We start from the raw sequence: 17,611 nt of genomic DNA on the forward strand, positions 1-17,611 counted from the left end.
TGAAAGAAGTTTCTTTTAAACTCCTCCCTTCCCCCTCTTCCTCTTTTGTCTCCCTCTTTTCTGGGAAACAGGGCAGGGCTGAGCCCTGCTGAGCAAACGAGGAGCCCAGCTTTTGGGATGGGCTGGCAGCCCCCAGCACCCATCTTCTCTGCAACTGAGGGCCCCCGAAGTCAAGGAAAGGGAACTCCGTGGGATGATGTCCCCACCAGCAGAACCTGTTCCCCCTTGGCTCCTCTCTTAGGATAGAGCCACACAACAGAAAGTCTGCAGCCCTGTGGTTTGCTGTGCCTGGCAGGGCAAAATTGGTGATGCTGGGCTGTGCTGGAGCAGCCCCGGTCTCTCCAGAGCTGCCCTGGTGACCAAGGACGTTGGTCTGGGCCACCCCAAATGTCCACATCCAAGCCAGCAGCGTTATCCCTGTGCCACCAGGTGGCAGCTGCTGTCCAGGGCTGTGCTGTGAGCATCCAGGTGTGGCACAGGCTGTGTACCAGTGGGCCGTTGCCCCCCCCCCCCCCCCCCGTGTCCCACACTTCGTGATGCCCACCTGCCCTTATGGAAATGGCAGGGAAGCTATTTGGAGTGCACAGAAGCTGTTTGATGCCATCGCACCCTGAAAGTGTTGTCACATCAGCCCTGCTGTTTTGAGAGGAAGATGTAGGAGAGAGCCAGGAGCTGTAAGTACAGTAAGCTGTAAGTAAGTCCTTCTCAGTGGGTTCCCCAGGAGTTAACAGCCCCCAGCTATTCCCTGCTGGGATGTGAGGACAACTCCCCCTGCTCACAGTGCCACATTCCTGGCAGGGCTTCCAACCCTTTGTTTGCTTTCCCTCTCTTCCCTTTCGGTGGTGTGAGACAGCAAAACCTCCCCGTGTTGGTGACTTGCCCGATGGAATTGGTGTTTATTTGTGTTACCCAAACAGAGAGTGGGTTTGGGAGCAGATCTCAGTGAAGTTTGCACCCTTCCTCACCTCTGCGTGTAGACCTGTGCTTTCTTCTCAGGGATGTGGCAGCAGGGAAAGCCAGTTGGACAAGAAAAACTATTGGTAATAAGGGAGGGTGAACAAGATAAAGGAGCGACCTGAGGCTTTGTTCTGCACAAAGCAGAGGATGACCTCCCTTCCCTGAGTGCTTTGGGAAGGAACTGGAGCGGGGCCCTGCAGGCAAACAGCTCCTAAGATGTGGCAAGCCCAAGGCATGGCCAGACCCAGCCCTGGGGCACAGATCCTGGAGAGGGTCCTGGGAACACCCTGGGGTCCCTGGGTTGTCACGCCATGGGAACCCTGCAGGCAGACACGGCAAGCACCGAGTTATGCTCAGTGATGCTGAGCGTGGACGCAGAGTGTGGGCAGCCCCCAGGTGTCCTTCAGCAAACCTAGGGGATGTTTGGCCTGCAGAGACCCTGGCAGGATTGGTCCAGAGCAGCCAAGAGAGCGCTTGGAGTGCCGTCATCTCACCCCAATTAGAGATGTTTTCCAGCTCTGTGCCCATCCAGAACAGATCCCAGAGCCTCACCGAATGCCTCGTGCCCTTCGGACTGTGTGCTCAGCTTATCTCAGCCCCAGCCAGCGGTCCAGGGCTGACTGACAGCTCTGCCATGCACGGGCATCTCTGTGATAAGTGGGGCCGAACCCAGTGGGGCAGGGGGGAACCTCGTCCCTCTGATGTTCCTGCAGGCAGCACAAGGGCACCTCAGGGCACAGCTGTCCAACGGGATCCAGTTGGTGTGGCACAAAGATGAGCCACGTTAGCCCGGTTTCAGTGCTGCATCCCCGCTCTGTCCGTAATGGAAATCGATGCCCCGTTTCCTTTGGCAGCTTTGGGGTGAAAAACACAAAGGCAGAGCTCAGAGTGACCAAATGACCTCTGTGCTGCCCTTCCCTGCACAAAGACCTAAAAGCCCCACTGGGATCACAAGGGACTGTGAAGGCATTTCACCTCTCCAAGGACCTGGCAAGGGGAGGTTTGGCCAACGGCTGCCCATTTTCCCATTCCTTATATTCAATATGAGGGCAAATTTCTCCCAAAGAGAGATCAGGCACAGGCTGCCTGGGGAGGTGGTGGAGTCACTGTCCCTGGAGCAGTAGAAGAAATGTGCAGATGTGGCAGTGAGGGATGTGGTTTAGTGGTAAATACTGGTGGCAGGCAGACGGTCGGACTGGATGACCTTGGAGGTCTTTACCAACCTTAATGATTCTGTGATTCCCAATTTCCCACAGCAGTGTGGATGGCTCAGGCCTGAGTTCCAAGAAGCAACTGCCCGAATGCACAGCCCAGGCTAAGGATGATACTTCTTACCGTGATTATTTTGTGTGTGTGTTCTTTCCCTAACCTCAATGGAAGTTACCATCCTAAAACCTTGCCACATTTACCCAGCTTCTAAACAAGCACAACTTACCTTCAGGGTGTGGGCCAGCATCGTTGTGGCATAACATCAGTGGAGCAGATAAACTGTGTATCTCAGCAAAGAAACGACAGCAAAAAGCCACGTGGAGTGAAAACTGATGGAGATGTCAGAGCAGCTCCTCCGCCCTGATGGGGGAAGGCATCAGAGCTGTGTTACAGCTGTAGGCACTTCCACATAGCAAACCCATGGCTTTCCCCAGCCTGCTCATGCTTTGCTCCCCCAGGGCCGAGCCACACTGACTCCTTTGTGATTTACCCACACAGTGGGTAACTATTAGCCCTGATTAACGAAGGGTCAAAAGAAATCACATGAGCCGAGGCAACCCTTAGATATCAGTGCTGGATGCCGTCCCACAGTGTAAGAAAACCATTTAGGGATCGCTTGGAGTTGGTTTGTTTTCTTCTGTTAGATGAACCTGGCAAAACGTATCTGGAAATACACCCTCAAACAAAAAGCTGAACGTTTTCCTTCAGAAAGCAGCCAGGCTCGGCCCCAGCCCCCCGCTCACAGCTCCTCTGCGGGTGCCGGGGGCAGTTCCAGCCGCGCTAGGGCAGACTCCCTTTTTCCCTCCTTCCCCCCCCCCCCTTTTTTTTTCCTTCCTCTCATTTTCCTTCCCCCCTTTTTCCTCCTCCTTTCCCCTCCCCATTTCTTTCCGTCCCAACGTGGCTTTTACAGACCGAGCTCCGCGATGGCCGCATTGCGCCCACGGGGTCCGGCGTGGGAGCGGCGGACGAGAGAAGCGGATGAAAAAGTTACAGGAAAAGGGAGAAAGCTCCGATTTGTGCTCAGCGAGGAGGTGGCGTGAAAGGGAGGCGAGAAAAAAAAGAAAAAACAAACGCAAAAGCCGCTCTGAGTCAATGTTTAACCCCCAGCGCGCAGCAAAAGCGGCTCAAAAGTGCTGCTTTTTTTTTTTTTTTTTTCCTTCTCAGCGAGTCTGAACCAGTCCGCCCAGTGCCTCCTCCCTTCGGCTCACACCCTCCTTCCTCCCACCGCTCCTCGGGAACATCCATCGGTCCGTCCGTCCATCCATCCGTCCGTCCGTCCCGGCTGCGGGGAGCAGCGCAGCACCGCCGCGTTCGGATCCACGCGGACCCGATCCGGAAAGCAGCGATGGGGTTCCCCCGCTGGAAGCGTTTCTGCTTCTTGCTCCTCGCAGCCTTCACCTCGTCCCTTTTGCTCTACGGACACTACTACGCTACGGTGGAGCTGCGCAGCGGCCCGAGGGTCGCGGCCAGGTACGGGGGATGCGTGTGGGGCGGATCTGTGGGGCCTGGGAGCTGCTCGGCCCCTCCGTGCCCGCTTTGTTCGCTGTTTGAAGGGCTGTTCCCCCCCCCCCACCCTCTGGGTGTCCTGAGTCCTGTATGGGACTCCTGGGCTGCTGGGGGCTGCGAGGGTCCCTACGTGGACGCAGGGTGAGGGATCAGAGCACCGCCGGCAGCAGGGTTGGAAGGGGCTGCTTTCCGGGGCTGACCCTACACCGCAGCTGCAAGAGTAGGGCACGGCTGCCGGCAGCCCGCAAACTCCCAGACTCCGGCAATGGGCATCTCCTCCTTTGCTTTCCCTTCGGCCTTCCCCTGAGCACCCCCAGTGCCGGGCTGGGTGCTGGGCAGCCCCGGGCGCACGGCTGTGAGAGCAGGGACGGTGCTATGGGACAGAGGGGAGAATCTGTAGGATCGCAGCCGGTCCAACACAGGGACAGCGGAGTGCAGGCAGGTTGGCACTGGGAGGCAGCTGGATGGGCTGCTCTGGGGCTGCATCTCCCCCAGCGGGAGCTCTGTGCACCCATCCCACCTCACAGGCCAGGCAGGAGCTGCTGCACAGTGTTGGGCTCGTGCCTGGGTGCCCTTGAGAGGAGAAGCTGAACCCTACGATGGCTCCAAAGCTCTCCTGGGATCGTTCCCATTGGCTTTAATCCCAATACCAAAGTGCAGCAGCTCGTGTCCCATTGGCTCTGATTCCCAGCATTTGCAAACACACTGCCCTGTAATCTCTGCTTGTGCCTCCAAAAGTATCAACCTGGAGCCACCAGTGCTGCTCTGGAAGCTGATACAGGGCTGAGCTGGGACTGAAATCCACAGGTGCAGCACTCCTTACTGCTAAACACGAGCATGGGGTGACCTTCTGGGCTTTTCCTCCTACTGGGGCGCAAGGGGTGGCTGAGCAGTGCTGCATTTTGGGGAGCACAGTGTGCACAACGTCTCCTCCTGCTGCAGCCTGGTGGGGACACGCAGGGCTTGGGAAGGTGCTGAGCTCTGAGTGTGGAGCTCTGCCCATCCCCAGCATCCCACCTGAGCTCTGTGCTGGGGAGGAGGCCCCACACTCAGACCTTTGCAATGGGATGGAGCAGATGCTGCTGTTTCAGCTACCTCCAATGGCTCTGGCACTGTTTGCTTCAGACAGATTTATTTTCTGGAAGCAGAGAGGGACCAGAGAGCAAAGATGTCACACTGATGAGTGCCACCACAGTGACTGAACACACCCTGCCTCAATTCATGGTGCCCAGCACCGCACCCCTCCCCAGAGCCCCATTGTCCATCGATGGGTCCGAGGGGGGGCTGTCATCTTCTGGGGCAGCCAAGCATTGCTGGGCATGGGGACGCTGCATCCCGGGAGGTGCTGGGCAGCAGCTGTGTCACAGACTGCTGGCACCGTGTGGGGGATGGCTGTGGTACAGCAGGTGGGGTGTGAGCATCAGCTCTAGGGATGGAGCTGATGGGGAGGAGGTGTCCCTCCCCTGCAGTGGGGAACAGTGGAGGAAACCCAATGCTTGCTGTACGGGAGGAGGCAGAGCTGTGCTCCCCACCTGCTCTACCTGTCCCTGAGATCCCATAACAAGGAGCCCTTGTTGCTCCACAATGCCCCGCTTTGCTGAAAGCACCTGCTGCTCTGAAGAGCCCTTCTGTGCGCGGAGGAATGAATGGGAGCCTGTTCCCCACAGGTGGGCTCCCACCTCCTGCCCGGCCCTGAGCTGCCTCAGGGGCACCCATGGGGCTCTGAGCCCCCCAAGGTGCAGAGTGTGTCCCCCAGAGGTTGGCAGTGGAGGTATGGGCACAAGAGGGATTTTGTTCCCCTGTTTCACGTGGGGCACAGTGCTGTGTCTCCAAGCATGGGGTGGCACTGATGTGGGGCATCAGAGCATTCCCCAGCCACCCTCGCACCCCCCGCAGAGCCCTAATAGCCCCACTGTTTTCCCAGTGCAGTGATGGGCAGGGGCTGTCAGGATGGGGAGCGTGTTGAGGTGAGGACTCGGTGTCACCCTCCTGCTGTCCCCTTGCAGCTTGCTGCAGCCAGAGCTGCTGTTCCTGGTCCACCCAGACACCTCACGTCCAGACAATAGCCACCAGCAGGACCTCAGAGGGACTGTGAAGAGGTAACTGGGGGGAGAGAGGGAGTGTGTGTTGACCCCAGTGTGTGTGGGAGCCTCCTGAGCCCTTCTTACTGCTATATTTCTCCCTTTCCAGCAGGGAGTTCTTCTCCCAACCATCCTCAGAGCTGGAGAAGCCCAAACCCAGTGGAAAGCAGGTGACAATCAGCAGGACGTGGAATGTCCCTGGTGCTGTCCCCTGGGCCACCAGCCTGTCCCCACATCGAGGGGCTGCTCCTGTGAGCCAGGGCTGTCCCTGTGCTCCATCCAGGTGCCCGGGGTAGGAGATGTTCACATCCGTCTCCATAAAGCCCAAGCCTTCAGCACCCTGAGGAGATGGGCTCTGCATTTGGGAAATGGAGGCACGAGGCAGAAAGGGAGCAGCTCTGTCCCTGGGTCTGACCTCCCCTGGGTGCCTGCTGAGGCTTCTCCAGGCTCAGTGTTGACCATTCTCCCCCTGCAGCCCACCCTGTGCCCCCGCTCGGTGGCAGCCACGGTGAAGGCAGACCCCATATTTAAGGAGCTCTTCCAATTCGACATCCCAGTGCTGATGTGGGACCAACACTTCAACCCCGAGACGTGGGACAGACTGAAGGCACGACGTGTCCCATACGGCTGGCAGGGCTTGTCCCAAGCAGGTATGGGGCTTGGGGGATTCAAGGGGACCCTGACAGAAGGGGCCAGAAATGGAGAAACCCCACAGAGGAGCTGGGGATCTCAGTCTGTTCCCACTCCCAGGGAGTGGGGTGGTGGGGACAGCTTTGCAAATGCCACTTAGCAGCATCTTGTGACATTTTCCCCAAATAAAAGCTCCAGTGTGTGCATAATGATGAACTGAGGCACGGAGGACCTCGGACAACCCGCTCCATTGTTGTCAATGGAGATTGTTTGCCTTCCAAGCCCAAACCTACTCTCTGCTCTCCCCGGCAGGAAAGTGATGGGGATGGGGGGAGCAAGGAGGGGGTGGTTGCAAGGAGGCTTTGTCAGGAGGGGAAGTGGCCGGCGCTGGCTTCTCACAGGTCTGGGGCTGTCCAGATGCGTCCCTGTGCCTTGCACAGCACTGGGCAGCTGCTGTGGGGAGTGGGGTCAGTAATATGGGTCTGGGAGAGGAGATTTCTTCTCCAAAAGAGCGGTGCTGCAGTGGCACAGCTGCCTGGGGAGTGATGGAGTCACCGTCCCTGGAGGTGTTGAAGAACCACAGAGATGTGGCACTGAGGGATGTGATCAGTGGGGATGGGGTTGGGGTTGGACTCAGTGATCCTAGAGGACTTTTCCAACCATAGTAACGCTGTGATTCTTCCCACCTGAGGTGCACCCATCCACACACGCTTGTTTGAAGTGCTCCCAGCAGTGCTGACACGTACCTCTCCCTTTTCCCCGATCCAGCTGTGGGCAGCACCCTGCATCTCCTTAACAGCTCCTCCAACACTCAGCTCTTTGACGGTGACCGCTTCCCCGGGGGCTGCATCCGCTGCGCTGTGGTGGGCAATGGGGGGATCCTCAATGGCTCACGGCAGGGCCGGGCCATTGATGCACATGATCTGGTCTTCAGGTAGGGCCAGGAGGGCACAATGGGGTTGTGGGTGCTGGGGTGAGCCCAGCCCTGGATGTTGTCCCGTGGTGATCCCGCAGGCTCAATGGGGCCATCATCAAAGGCTTTGAGGAGGATGTTGGGACCAAGGTTTCGTTCTATGGCTTCACGGTGAATACCATGAAGAACTCCCTCATTGCCTACGAGGCGTATGGCTTCACACAGACACCGCAGGGCAAGGTGAGACCCCGAGGGCATGTCAGGGTGCCCACCCCTGAGAACGGGCTGCCGGGGGGGTGGGGGGGTCACCATTCCTGGAGGTTCTCAAGAAAAGAGTGGTTGTTGCACTGAATGACAAGGTTAATGGTATAGCGGTGATGGGTTGATGGTTAGACAAAAGATCTTAACGGCCCTTCCTTAATGATTCTATGATTTTATGAAATTGACCCCTGAGGCTCCTCCAAGCTTCAGGAGCCTCAGTCCCCACCATGCCCCTGTTCCTGTGTAGGACCTGAAGTATATCTTCATCCCTTCGGACGCACGCGACTACATCATGCTGAGATCAGCCATTCAGGGCGGCCCGGTCCCCGAGGGCTTGGACAAGGGTGACGAGTGAGTGAACTCACCACTGGGACCACGACATGGCCAGCTCTACCCCAGGTGACACCAGTTCTCCTCTCCCTGCTGCAGGCCACAGAAGTATTTTGGACTGGAGGCATCCGCGGAGAAGTTCAAGCTGCTGCATCCCGATTTCTTGCATTACCTGACAACCAGGTGAGGATGAGGAGGCAGATTTTCCCCCCTGCCAATCCCATTTGCCGCAATGCTCACATCTCCTCCTCTCATACAGCCTTGCTGCATTCACCTGGCCCTCCATTTCACAGCCAGTTCTACACAGAACTGTTCTAATGGGAGCAGAGGGAAGATCCAAAGAGATTTGGGGTTTTTTTTCTGTGTTTCATGGAAACCAGTGCCAGGTTTGGGGCAATTTTAAATAACGGGGAGGTATGTTTTAGCAGCTGGCAGAGAATATGTTGAACCTTAGCAGCAGACATCAGAGAATCCACATATTCCCCCTTCTAAATGCCACGAGAGGCCAGCTTTGGTGGGTGCCCTGCCTTACTTTGCTGTTTGGTGGGGGGGAGGTCTTAATGCCGTGCCCCCCTCCCAGCGCTGCCTCTGCTCTGCTCTGCAGGTTCCTGAGGTCAGAGCTCCTGGACATGCAGTACGGCCACCTCTACATGCCCAGCACTGGGGCACTCATGCTGCTGACAGCACTGCACACCTGCGACCAGGTGAGGGGACGCCCTGCCCAGCGCCTGGGGGGACCTCCCACCCTGAGCCCATCGCCAGCCTTTTTCCCTTATCCCATCACCCCACAGGTCAGTGCCTACGGGTTCATCACGGCCAACTACGAGCAGTTCTCTGACCATTACTATGAGCCAGAGAAGAAGCCGCTGGTGTTCTACGCCAACCACGACATGCTGCTGGAAGCAGAGCTGTGGAGGAGTTTGCACCAGGCGGGGATCATGGAGCTGTATCAGCGGTGAGGGCAGCTCAGTCCCACTGCAAGGACTCTCGGTGCAGCACACAAGTTCTCCTCTTTCCTGAAGGCCTCCTTCCGTCCCTGGACGGCTCTCCCTTACCGGCAGGCCGGCCTGAGGAGCAGGGCCTGCAGCTGACAGCAGAGCAAAGGCGGTGGTGCAGGGCGAGCCAAGGCTGGCAGGGAAATACTGCAATTCCTCAGGGCCCTCCAGCATCTCATTTGTGACTCTGAGACCGAGTGTGGGTTTGGGACACCTCTGCACGGGGCTGTGAGCTCCTGATGCCTTGAGAATGTCTGTGGGGCAGCAGCAGCCCCTGGGAAGCACAGCGTTCATCCGCAGGTGGGGCAACGTGGTGCTGGAAGGGGATGCTGGAGAAGCACGCATCTGACACACCTCAGTTCTTGGAACTTCTTGGAGACCTACAGCCTTGGAGTCACACTGGGTAGGCTGCAGAAGCTGCAAGGCAGGGCTATCAACAGCGTGGTACTTAGAAGAGAAAAATGGAAACCCAAAAGGAGGTGGTCTTGAACCCTCCCACCGTCCTGCGTAATCCAGCACTGCTGCAGTGGAGTGGTGGAGGCTCCTCCAGCTCGTGGTGGTTGGAGGGCTGATACTGCACAGCAAAGGGAGCGTTGTGATCTGATTACTTTGTGTAATTAGAGGAACATTGAGTCATTATTTTCTTCTACGCCTGGTTTAGTGAATGGGGTGGGTCGGACAAAGCATCCTGTCTCCTGGTACACAGCAAGGCTTCGAGTTGGGAATGGCAGAGGTGTGGGCTAGGGGTGGGAGTGGGGTTACAGGGATGCTGCTGGTGCCCAAGCACAGCTCTGCAAGAACGCAGCACGCAGGGCGGTGGCCGCGTTGGCTCGCTGGGCACTTTGAAAGCAGCCTCTTCCCACCTCGATGCCATTTGCTGTACGTCAGCTGGGAGGGTGGAGGGGACAATTGCTTGCAGATATGGCAAGAGATAACCGGGCTGAGAGCCAGGGAACCTCGCGCTCCCCTCCGGCTCCATCCTCCTTTGTGACACAAAGCCGCACTCAGCTGCTTCGACCTGCTTCAGATGTAATCTCTAGTGGAGCCCTGTTTGCCTTCTCAGGTACGCCTCAAATTAACCTTTGTTTGTGGCAGACACTGCACAATGGTACCATGGCAGCCTGCTACGCCTGTTTTTACAAACACTCAGCAAAACCTCTTCCACGACAACACGTCTGATTCTCACATCCCTAAAAGACAGAGCACCGAAAGCTACTCAGTCCAAGTGTGAGCGCAGCCCACGTGGCTCTGAACACACCCATCAGTGCCACTGAGCCACACGAGGCAAAAAAGAACAGCTTTTAAAAAGGAACGCTGACACAGCGCAGCATCTCACCACGAACCCCATCCAGCCCCCAGGGATACAACTGGGAGCAAAGCAGAACCTGCTGTACTCACACACAGCTGCTCTATTTTAAAATGGAAGGTTTTTTCCCTTCCAGCCTGGGGTTAAGGCACCCCCCAGTCTGTTACCTTAGCAGCCCAGGAACCTGATGGTTATACTGCTCCCTTATCTTGGAGCATCTAAGCTGACCACAAGCTGTGTAGCTTTCACAGCCCCAGATCAGCCGTAGTCACAGTTACTGTGAATTCAATCTCCTCAACTTTTGGCATTCTTCTGTGGAAGACAATGAAATCTGAAGACTGCATGAAGCAGAGTAAGCTCGCACTTGCTCTTATTTCAGAAGGCATTTCAATTTGAAATCCTTTCTACTTGCCCAAAGTCATTTCTGTTCAAAGCAGATACCCAAAAAGACTTTGACTCTCAAGATTTTCAATGATTTGTTTTATTCAGAAACAGCAAACTGCAGGAACCACTTGCTCCTTCCTCCAGCCAGCTGCAGATCAGGTCCTGTGGAAAGGAGAGCCAGAGCAGAAGCAACCATCAGCTGAAAAGTTCCCAATGATGTGCGTTACTGAATCAAGAGTACACGCCTCTCTCCTGTAACACCAAAAGTATGCTTTGTTTTTTTCCCCCCTGCTCCTTGGAAGCCCAAAGCTCCACGTGCTTTTCCTTGTAACTGCTTTTTGGAACCTATCTGTATTGACAAAGCTGCCACTCTGCTGGCTGCAGTAACATCTCCTCCCTTTTTGTATACCAACCTTTATTTCCTACGGAAGCGTGCTGTCGTCAAGTCTGCTGGTTCAGCCCATCAGTGAACAGTACTGATCTTCTACAAACAGACATGAGTTCTGTTAAATAAAGCATGGAACTACTGAGCAGAATGCAGCTGTCAGCCACCTGGAGATAAAGTGCTCTAGCAGAGTGTGTATTTAGTGACTATGCAAGATTAAAACGTATTTATCTGCCCTCCAAATGTGCTTTACTGTTTGGACAAGCAACTTAAAAGCTCTCGTAGATGTAGAACTAAACTGTACTTATGACAATAGCAGCCTATGTTTATTATTATGGTCCCTGCACAGTCTTGCCATATCTGGGCTCCTAAGGGCAGACACAGGCATAGAGAAAAGTGCTTGTGCTGCAGCTGTGCATCGCAACTGCAGGAGAAAAGGGAACAGCTGCTGCTCCCTGCCCTCCTCGTGGGCACCTGCACCATTTCTATCTCTGCAAGATGTAGAAGAACTGCTGAGGGGAAGAAATACAGAAGCCTCAGTGGACATTTCTCCCTCACAGCTGAGTTGTCAGACAGGGATAACAGCACATCACTGGCTCTGTTTCTGCCCTGCTCTCATCTACACCAACTCCCCAAGTTCTCCGGAATAAAACACAGTGAAGACGCCCAAAAGCAGCCATGCCTATGAGCTGTGTCCTTCCTGGGAACCATTCAAAGATTAGACATTCTCGTCAGCAGATGAGTCACACTGCCTACAGTTTTGGCACATAAAAGTCTACGATTAACAGAAATACTCAAGGATTCTCTTACCAGTTTGAGGTCCAACTTCACAGCTGCCTTCTTGCCAAAGCTGTCTCTGGGGGATGATATAACCTCAGGGTTCTGTACAACATTTTCCTCCTAAATGGAAATTGCATTGAATGCTGTTAGCAACAACCCTCCAAGATTGTCCTGCCTTTGTTTCTCCTCCAGCCCTTCTGACAAAAACCAGCACCGAGTCACAAAGCAAGAACTGGACAAGTTTTCCTTTCTAAGATGGGCAATTTTTGCCTTAAACTTAGCATAGCAGAAACCTGTCCCTCAGAAACAAAGGGCCATGTTTGCCAGCGAGTTGTTTCACTCGAGAGAAGAGACTTTGGGAGGCAGATGCCATTTGAAACTTCCCTTAGGAAAAAAATACAAGCTTAAGAGGCTTTGGTGGTTTAGACCTTGCTGTTCATGCAGTCTGCTACTTCTCATCATACAGAAATACCTTATACAACTCGCAGAAAATAATCCATTCATGTGAAATATATGTTACCTATGGATTTATCTTAGGAAATGCATTCAAGCAGGTTGCAAAAAGATACATCTGTTCGGGAGAAGGATTTTCCAGTGTCCCTTTTTGGTGACCTTTTGGTGTAAGTGGCTGCTCCCAGCAACCCGATGCGAGTTTAAAACCATCCCAGCACACCTCCAGATCAGCACTCAGACCAATTATCCTTTCACTAGGTCTACTTCTGTGACAAACACACTCATGAGATGAACTGTGTCTCCACAATGAGCTGTCATCCAATCTACTTCTAATCCCTTCTACTCTTGCTCATCTTCAACAATGCTGACAACCAGGTGCTCTGCGGGGCACCAACCGCATTAAAACTCCCATTCATTGTGTGCTGCCTCTCAGCTTGTGCAGCAAAAGGCTGCACACTCAGATGGCAGCTGCAACAAAGCCAGTCTTGATTGGCTTAATTACATTAATCAAGCCATCAGGCTTTTATACCTCCTCCCAGCAGCCCCAGGGGCCCAGAGGGATATCACCTGACACAGCAGAACAAGCCTGATCTCTACAGCCCAACAACAGAAGAAAACTGAAGTATGAGGAGTTGAATGCTGCTGTTTCTCACCTTTGTGCTGCTGATACAGGCTTACTGCCAGCCTGGTGAAAGACTCAGCCTCCTGGGAAGGTGAGCGCAAAGGGTATTTTTCCCTTTGCTGGACAACATGCTGCCACCTGCAAGAATAGAGAGATATGAGTTAATCCACATAACAAACCGTTCTTTTACCTTCTTGCTTCCGACGCCGAGCCTCAGAGTCACACTTCCACAGCGGAACGTTTCGGACAGGGATAACCAATCGCCTCATCACCGGCTCAGCCGAAGCCCGGACCGCGCGGTCCGCCCAGCACGCGGAGCCGTGAGCACAGCAAGGGGACGGCGGGCAGCAGCGCCACCTAGCGGCCGGGTTCGGGCAGGGCAGCGCGGCTCTCCACTCGGACGGCTGCGCTGAGCCGAAACCACAGCGGTGCTGAGCACCTCGCGGCGAAGGAATCGCTGCACATCAGGCCTAACGGCCCGGCCTGGGCGCCCCAGAGGGCGAGGCGGATGCGAGGCCGCGTCCCCTCAGTGCGCCGCGCCGCCGTGCAGGCCCCACGGGGGGGGAGGGCGAAAGGCTGCCTCCTCGCAAGAAAACACGGAGGGCTCGCGTTCTGTAAGCAGCCGTGATGGTGCGCGACAGTCCCCCGCTCCCGTTCGTGCCATCCCCGCGCCTCCCGGAGCCGCCGCGACCGCGGATTGCCGGCGATGGCGCCGCGCGTTACTCACCGCCACCAGCACCACCGCCATGTCGTCACGGAGACCGGAAGAGCGGGCTGCGCACGCCTACCTCGACCGCCAAGTCTCGCCAAGACCGCGAGAAAATGGGTGCGCGGGGGCGGCCGGGAAGTGTAGTGCAGCGCTGTGTACCCGCGGCCTGGTGAAATGTCGGAGCCCTCAGCGTTCCTTGAGCGGGCCCAGTTCTTCTCATGGCCCAGAGGTGTTAAATAAGAGGAAGATGAGGAAATAAACGTGCACGACTCCTCACCAGGGCGAGGCCTGGCTCTTCCAGAGGCACTCCCTTAGGCCCAGCAGGGCAGGCCGCAGTGAGACTGTGCTGCCCTGCGGTGCCCTGTGCTGGGCCGGGCGCCAGGCCTCAGCACTATCAGTGCTCCCAGCTGTCCTCTGTTTGCTGGGAGGCGCACGTGGCCATAGAGCGCCTCAAAGGGCTGAGCGAGGGTGAGCTCACAGTGCAGGAGCGGAGCTTCAGAAGGGCTAATGGGCTGGAGGTTGGGGTTAGGCAGTAGTTAATGTGTGAGCCGTGCTTTGGGTGTGTGGTGTTTGGCTGTGTGTGCTGGTAAAAAGCTGCCCTGAAAGCTGTAGGATCCCTTGTGGTGCAGCTGAAGCAAAGGGAGGGGAAAACAGGACTTTGTAATGGTTTTTTGCTGGTCCCAATGCTTTGCCCAACCTTGTGAGGGAAAGCAGCGGGAAATGGAGATTGAGCAAACCTGAGTCTGAAAGAGGAGAAATCTGAGGATGGATACATGTCCAGTGTGTAATGGGTGTCACCCTGAGATGTCTGCGAGTGGAGGGTGCACTTCCTTGGGATGCTCAGAGGAAAGGTGTATTCCTCAAACATCAAGGTGCCTGGTTCTCCACAGCAAACCTTACAGTGGCATCTTACAGCATGATAACAGATCTGTCTGACCGGGGAACAACATCCAGTCTTGCCCCAGGGAGCCGTGCCACCAAGGAGCCTGGCGTCTGCCTCTGGGTCCCATCTGGTGGCCAGGAGCTGCTGCCCATGTGGGAGGCCCTCTGTGGGCACAGCACTCGAGTTCCCAGGGAAAGGCAGTGTAGAGTTGTGTTTGTTTTTAATGCCTGGATACTCCTGGCCTCGCTCCTATTTTAGTACATGATTCTTTCCAGAGCGTGGATTTAACCTGTCTGGTAAGTTCTTTGCTCTCCAGGATGGCTCGTATTGCTTCCTAAAAGTCTCTTTTAAAATGTCAATGGGCTGCAAGAATCACTTTATTATGGTGAGACAAGAAGGCTGCAAAGAGACAGCAGTGTGCTATTAGAAATAAGCTGCTTCCCCTATTAAGCGTCTGCCTAGGAAGCCTTCCCCAGCCCCCAGTGCCTTCTGAGGATCTGCAGAGAACCTCATGAGCTGCGCAGGCAAGGAGCACGGAGGGAGCAGCCAATGAGCAGAGAACCTCTGGCTCACTGCATGAGAGCTTTAGTGCCTTCCTGCCCTGTGAGAGCATTCTGGAAGGAAGAGTGAGACACAGGATGGCAGTCATTAACACAGCCTTCGTTTCCTCTGTGAAGATGTGGCTGGCAGCCTGCCTGCTTTTAGCTTTCCAGAGAAGCAAATACGTAAAACCCAGCAACTAGAATTAGCCCTTTAGATCCCTGAGGGACATCAAGTTTTAAAATAAAGCAGCCAAAATCCTGCCTTGTGTGGAGTTCAGATTATAGAAGGAGAGAACATTCTTAATTGTAGCATGGATGATGCTCACACCACAAAGTAGCTGTGTACTTGTGCTTATAGACGGATGAGCTCAGCCAGGGGCAGACTCAACGAGTTAATGGCTCAGGAGAATGGCATGAGCTAAGCGTGTAGTAGTGTGGCTGTATTTATTCATGATTGCAGAGCGTAAATAATGTTTACAAGCGTATTTGAAGGCAGAACAAAGGCTCTGGGTGAGAAGTGGTCATTGCTTCAGTCGTGCCCACGTTCTTAAGCCTGTGTGACTTGATCAGGTTTTCTCAGCTCTTCCCTTTAGAGGGCGATCCTGCCACGCACATCTTCAGCGTGCGAACTTCTGGGAGCTGCAGTGCGAGGCGAAGCCGCCCGGAGGTCAGCAGAAGATGGTGGCTCTCCTGGAGCTCTGCAAAGCTACGGAGATGAAGGGAGCTGCAGTCTGGTCCGGGCAGTTCTGGTTGAATGTGTTCTGCTTCCTCAGGCAGTTGCCAAGCTGCTCCCAGAGGAAATTTGGAATAATTCTGGTAGATTTCCTGTGGCTGATCTCCGTCAATTATGGTGCTTTCTTCCTTTAATCTTTCAAAGGACTTCTATTTTTGTTGAGCAAATAGAAAAGCTATTAAAAGGGCACGGTGGTCTTCTTTTCCTTGGGAGCAGCCCCAAGATGATTACTTCTTCCCACCAGTTGATCCAAAGTGGATTACTTCCTCTAGCAAATCATGCACTGGAGTAAGGCCCCACCTTTCTGCTTTCTGAAGGTTTTTCTTTCTGTCCTGCAAAGCCACAGCATTACCCTCTACAAAGAAGTGTGAGCACTGCTGTGGAGTATGTGGTTATTCCTTGATCAGAGGACAGGAAAAGGGGCAGATTATGTGACAGAGAAGGGAAGGGAGGAAAGGAAAACCAAACAGAAATAATGACAGAACCCCTTCGACTTCTGGTGGGCTTTGATCCCACGCTTTATTTGAAGGACAAGGTCTCCTCCCAGTTTCCCACCCCTTTCCCCAAGGCTTGTAACACCCTCTGGGAACAGCTCTCCATACTTAGTGATAGCAGCTTGATTCCCCTCTGCCTTCCAGCAGTTCCACTCTGCAGACAGGGTTCCCAAAGCCTGGAGAAACAAAGCATCCATTGATTCAGAGCTGTCCTGCTGTGGTTATCTTCTTTGACATATGGCTGGGGGAAGCAACTGGGGTGTATAAGCACGTTCAGAGGCTCATCCCCTATAGCTAATTGTGTCTGGCAAGCACCAGCCCCCTGCATGGCTGAAGTGCACAAAGCACGAGGAGAAGCTGAGGAGGAGATGCTTGGCTCTGCTCCGTGTGCTGCCTGCATAGCAGTGCACAAAGAGCAGTCCCCTGTGGAACAGCTGGAGATCATTTGCTGGTAATGCAGGTGCCAGACTTGTAAGGGAAAAAGATCTGTAGTGTTAAGAAAAGCCTGCCAAGAGGTCCCGACGCCTGGTGCCTGCCGCCTCAAGTCAGTCCCAAGCAGTACAAGAAAGGCTCTCTGGAGCTCAGAAGCAGACAGAAGCAACATCTTCCCACGCAGGACAAGGCGTGCTGCAAACTAAACACCCTTTCCCTGGTAGCAAAGCTTAGGCCTCCATTTAATGTTAAATACATGCTTGAACCCACTCATCCAAGCTACTAAAACAGAATTTTAGTAGCCTCAGAAATGCTCTGCTTTGTACAAAGAATGGTAAGAGCTTTATTTTTACAGGATATGAAAAGAAAGGGTGGCCTTTCTGGGAGCGTGGTGGTATCTGCAGACAGGGCTGTGGTATGGATTCCTGCAGGTGATGGAGGAAGAGAAAGGTTCCCTTTCCTTGGTGGTGCTGAGCAGCAGAAGAAATGGTAGCTTCAGCCACTCAGCCCAGAATGGGCATGATTTCCCTCTCAGCTTCCCTCCGCTGTTCTTCCCACTTCTTCCCCCTTTCCTCAACTGAGTTTTGAGCACAGTGCAACAAAATCAGTCTCCGTGTGCTGTCCCAGCTCAATAAGCAGTTGCCAGGAGATGACCTTGCTTTGAGTAGAGAGCTGAATCCTCTCTATTTTCTGCATCAGCCTTGGAGATTAAAGGCATGGTAAGCAGAAAGGGAGTGAACTGGTATAAAAATATCTAGGCACTAATGAGGAAATTCTCAGGTCTTCTTTTATCACAAGCAGTGTTTCTGTTTGCCTGGATTACTCAGCCAACAGCCGTTGATTCAGTCAACCCAAACTGTGCTGTCATAAAAGCGATATTTCATCTATCACTCTTAGAAGAAATATGCTAGCCGTGCAGGGAGCAAACAAACGTATTCTTAGAAGTAATTAGCCTGAACTGCACTGAGGTCAAGTGGTTCTGTTGGAGAACAATATGAATCCCCAG

The 17,611-nt window shown here is 54.4% G+C and overlaps 1 protein-coding gene and 2 long non-coding RNA genes across 7 annotated transcripts; 1 reads left to right on the forward strand and 2 right to left on the reverse strand.

The window, feature by feature from the left end:
* Window positions 1–555: 555 nt before the first annotated feature.
* On the reverse strand, window positions 556–3,215 carry LOC104913758 (uncharacterized). Its single transcript, XR_795608.4, has 3 exons — window positions 3,079–3,215; window positions 2,393–2,526; window positions 556–1,811 (listed from the first exon to the last, which is right to left on the reverse strand). It is a non-coding gene; the product is annotated as an uncharacterized LOC104913758 (long non-coding RNA).
* Window positions 3,216–3,496: 281 nt separating this feature from the next.
* On the forward strand, window positions 3,497–9,521 carry ST6GALNAC2 (ST6 N-acetylgalactosaminide alpha-2,6-sialyltransferase 2). Of its 2 annotated transcripts, none has more exons than XM_003211420.4 (10): window positions 3,497–3,636; window positions 5,679–5,771; window positions 5,863–5,923; window positions 6,229–6,403; window positions 7,152–7,317; window positions 7,398–7,536; window positions 7,805–7,908; window positions 7,987–8,070; window positions 8,492–8,591; window positions 8,679–9,521. In XM_003211420.4, the coding sequence occupies exons 1-10, from the start codon at window positions 3,512–3,514 to the stop codon at window positions 8,844–8,846; spliced, it is 1,215 nt and encodes a 404-aa protein (XP_003211468.3). In that variant the 5' UTR covers window positions 3,497–3,511; the 3' UTR covers window positions 8,847–9,521. The 2 variants fall into 2 exon arrangements, with proteins under 2 accessions (XP_003211468.3, XP_085096307.1); XM_085240181.1 differs by having other exon boundaries at window positions 5,866–5,923.
* A 1,132-nt stretch (window positions 9,522–10,653) lies between these two features.
* Window positions 10,654–13,691, reverse strand: LOC100539010 (uncharacterized). 4 transcript variants are annotated; one of them, XR_004161720.2, is made up of 5 exons: window positions 13,540–13,691; window positions 12,844–12,950; window positions 11,768–11,857; window positions 10,986–11,075; window positions 10,654–10,734 (listed from the first exon to the last, which is right to left on the reverse strand). It is a non-coding gene; the product is annotated as an uncharacterized LOC100539010 (long non-coding RNA). The 4 variants fall into 4 exon arrangements; XR_004161721.2 differs by having other exon boundaries at window positions 10,654–10,824; XR_014887444.1 differs by having other exon boundaries at window positions 10,654–11,056; window positions 13,540–13,690.
* Between the last annotated feature and the right edge of the window lie 3,920 nt (window positions 13,692–17,611).

The sequence above is a fragment of the Meleagris gallopavo genome, chromosome 20 (assembly GCF_905368555.1).
Source record: "Meleagris gallopavo chromosome 20, MGAL_WU_HG_1.1, whole genome shotgun sequence".
NCBI classification, from domain to species: Eukaryota; Metazoa; Chordata; class Aves; order Galliformes; family Phasianidae; genus Meleagris; species Meleagris gallopavo.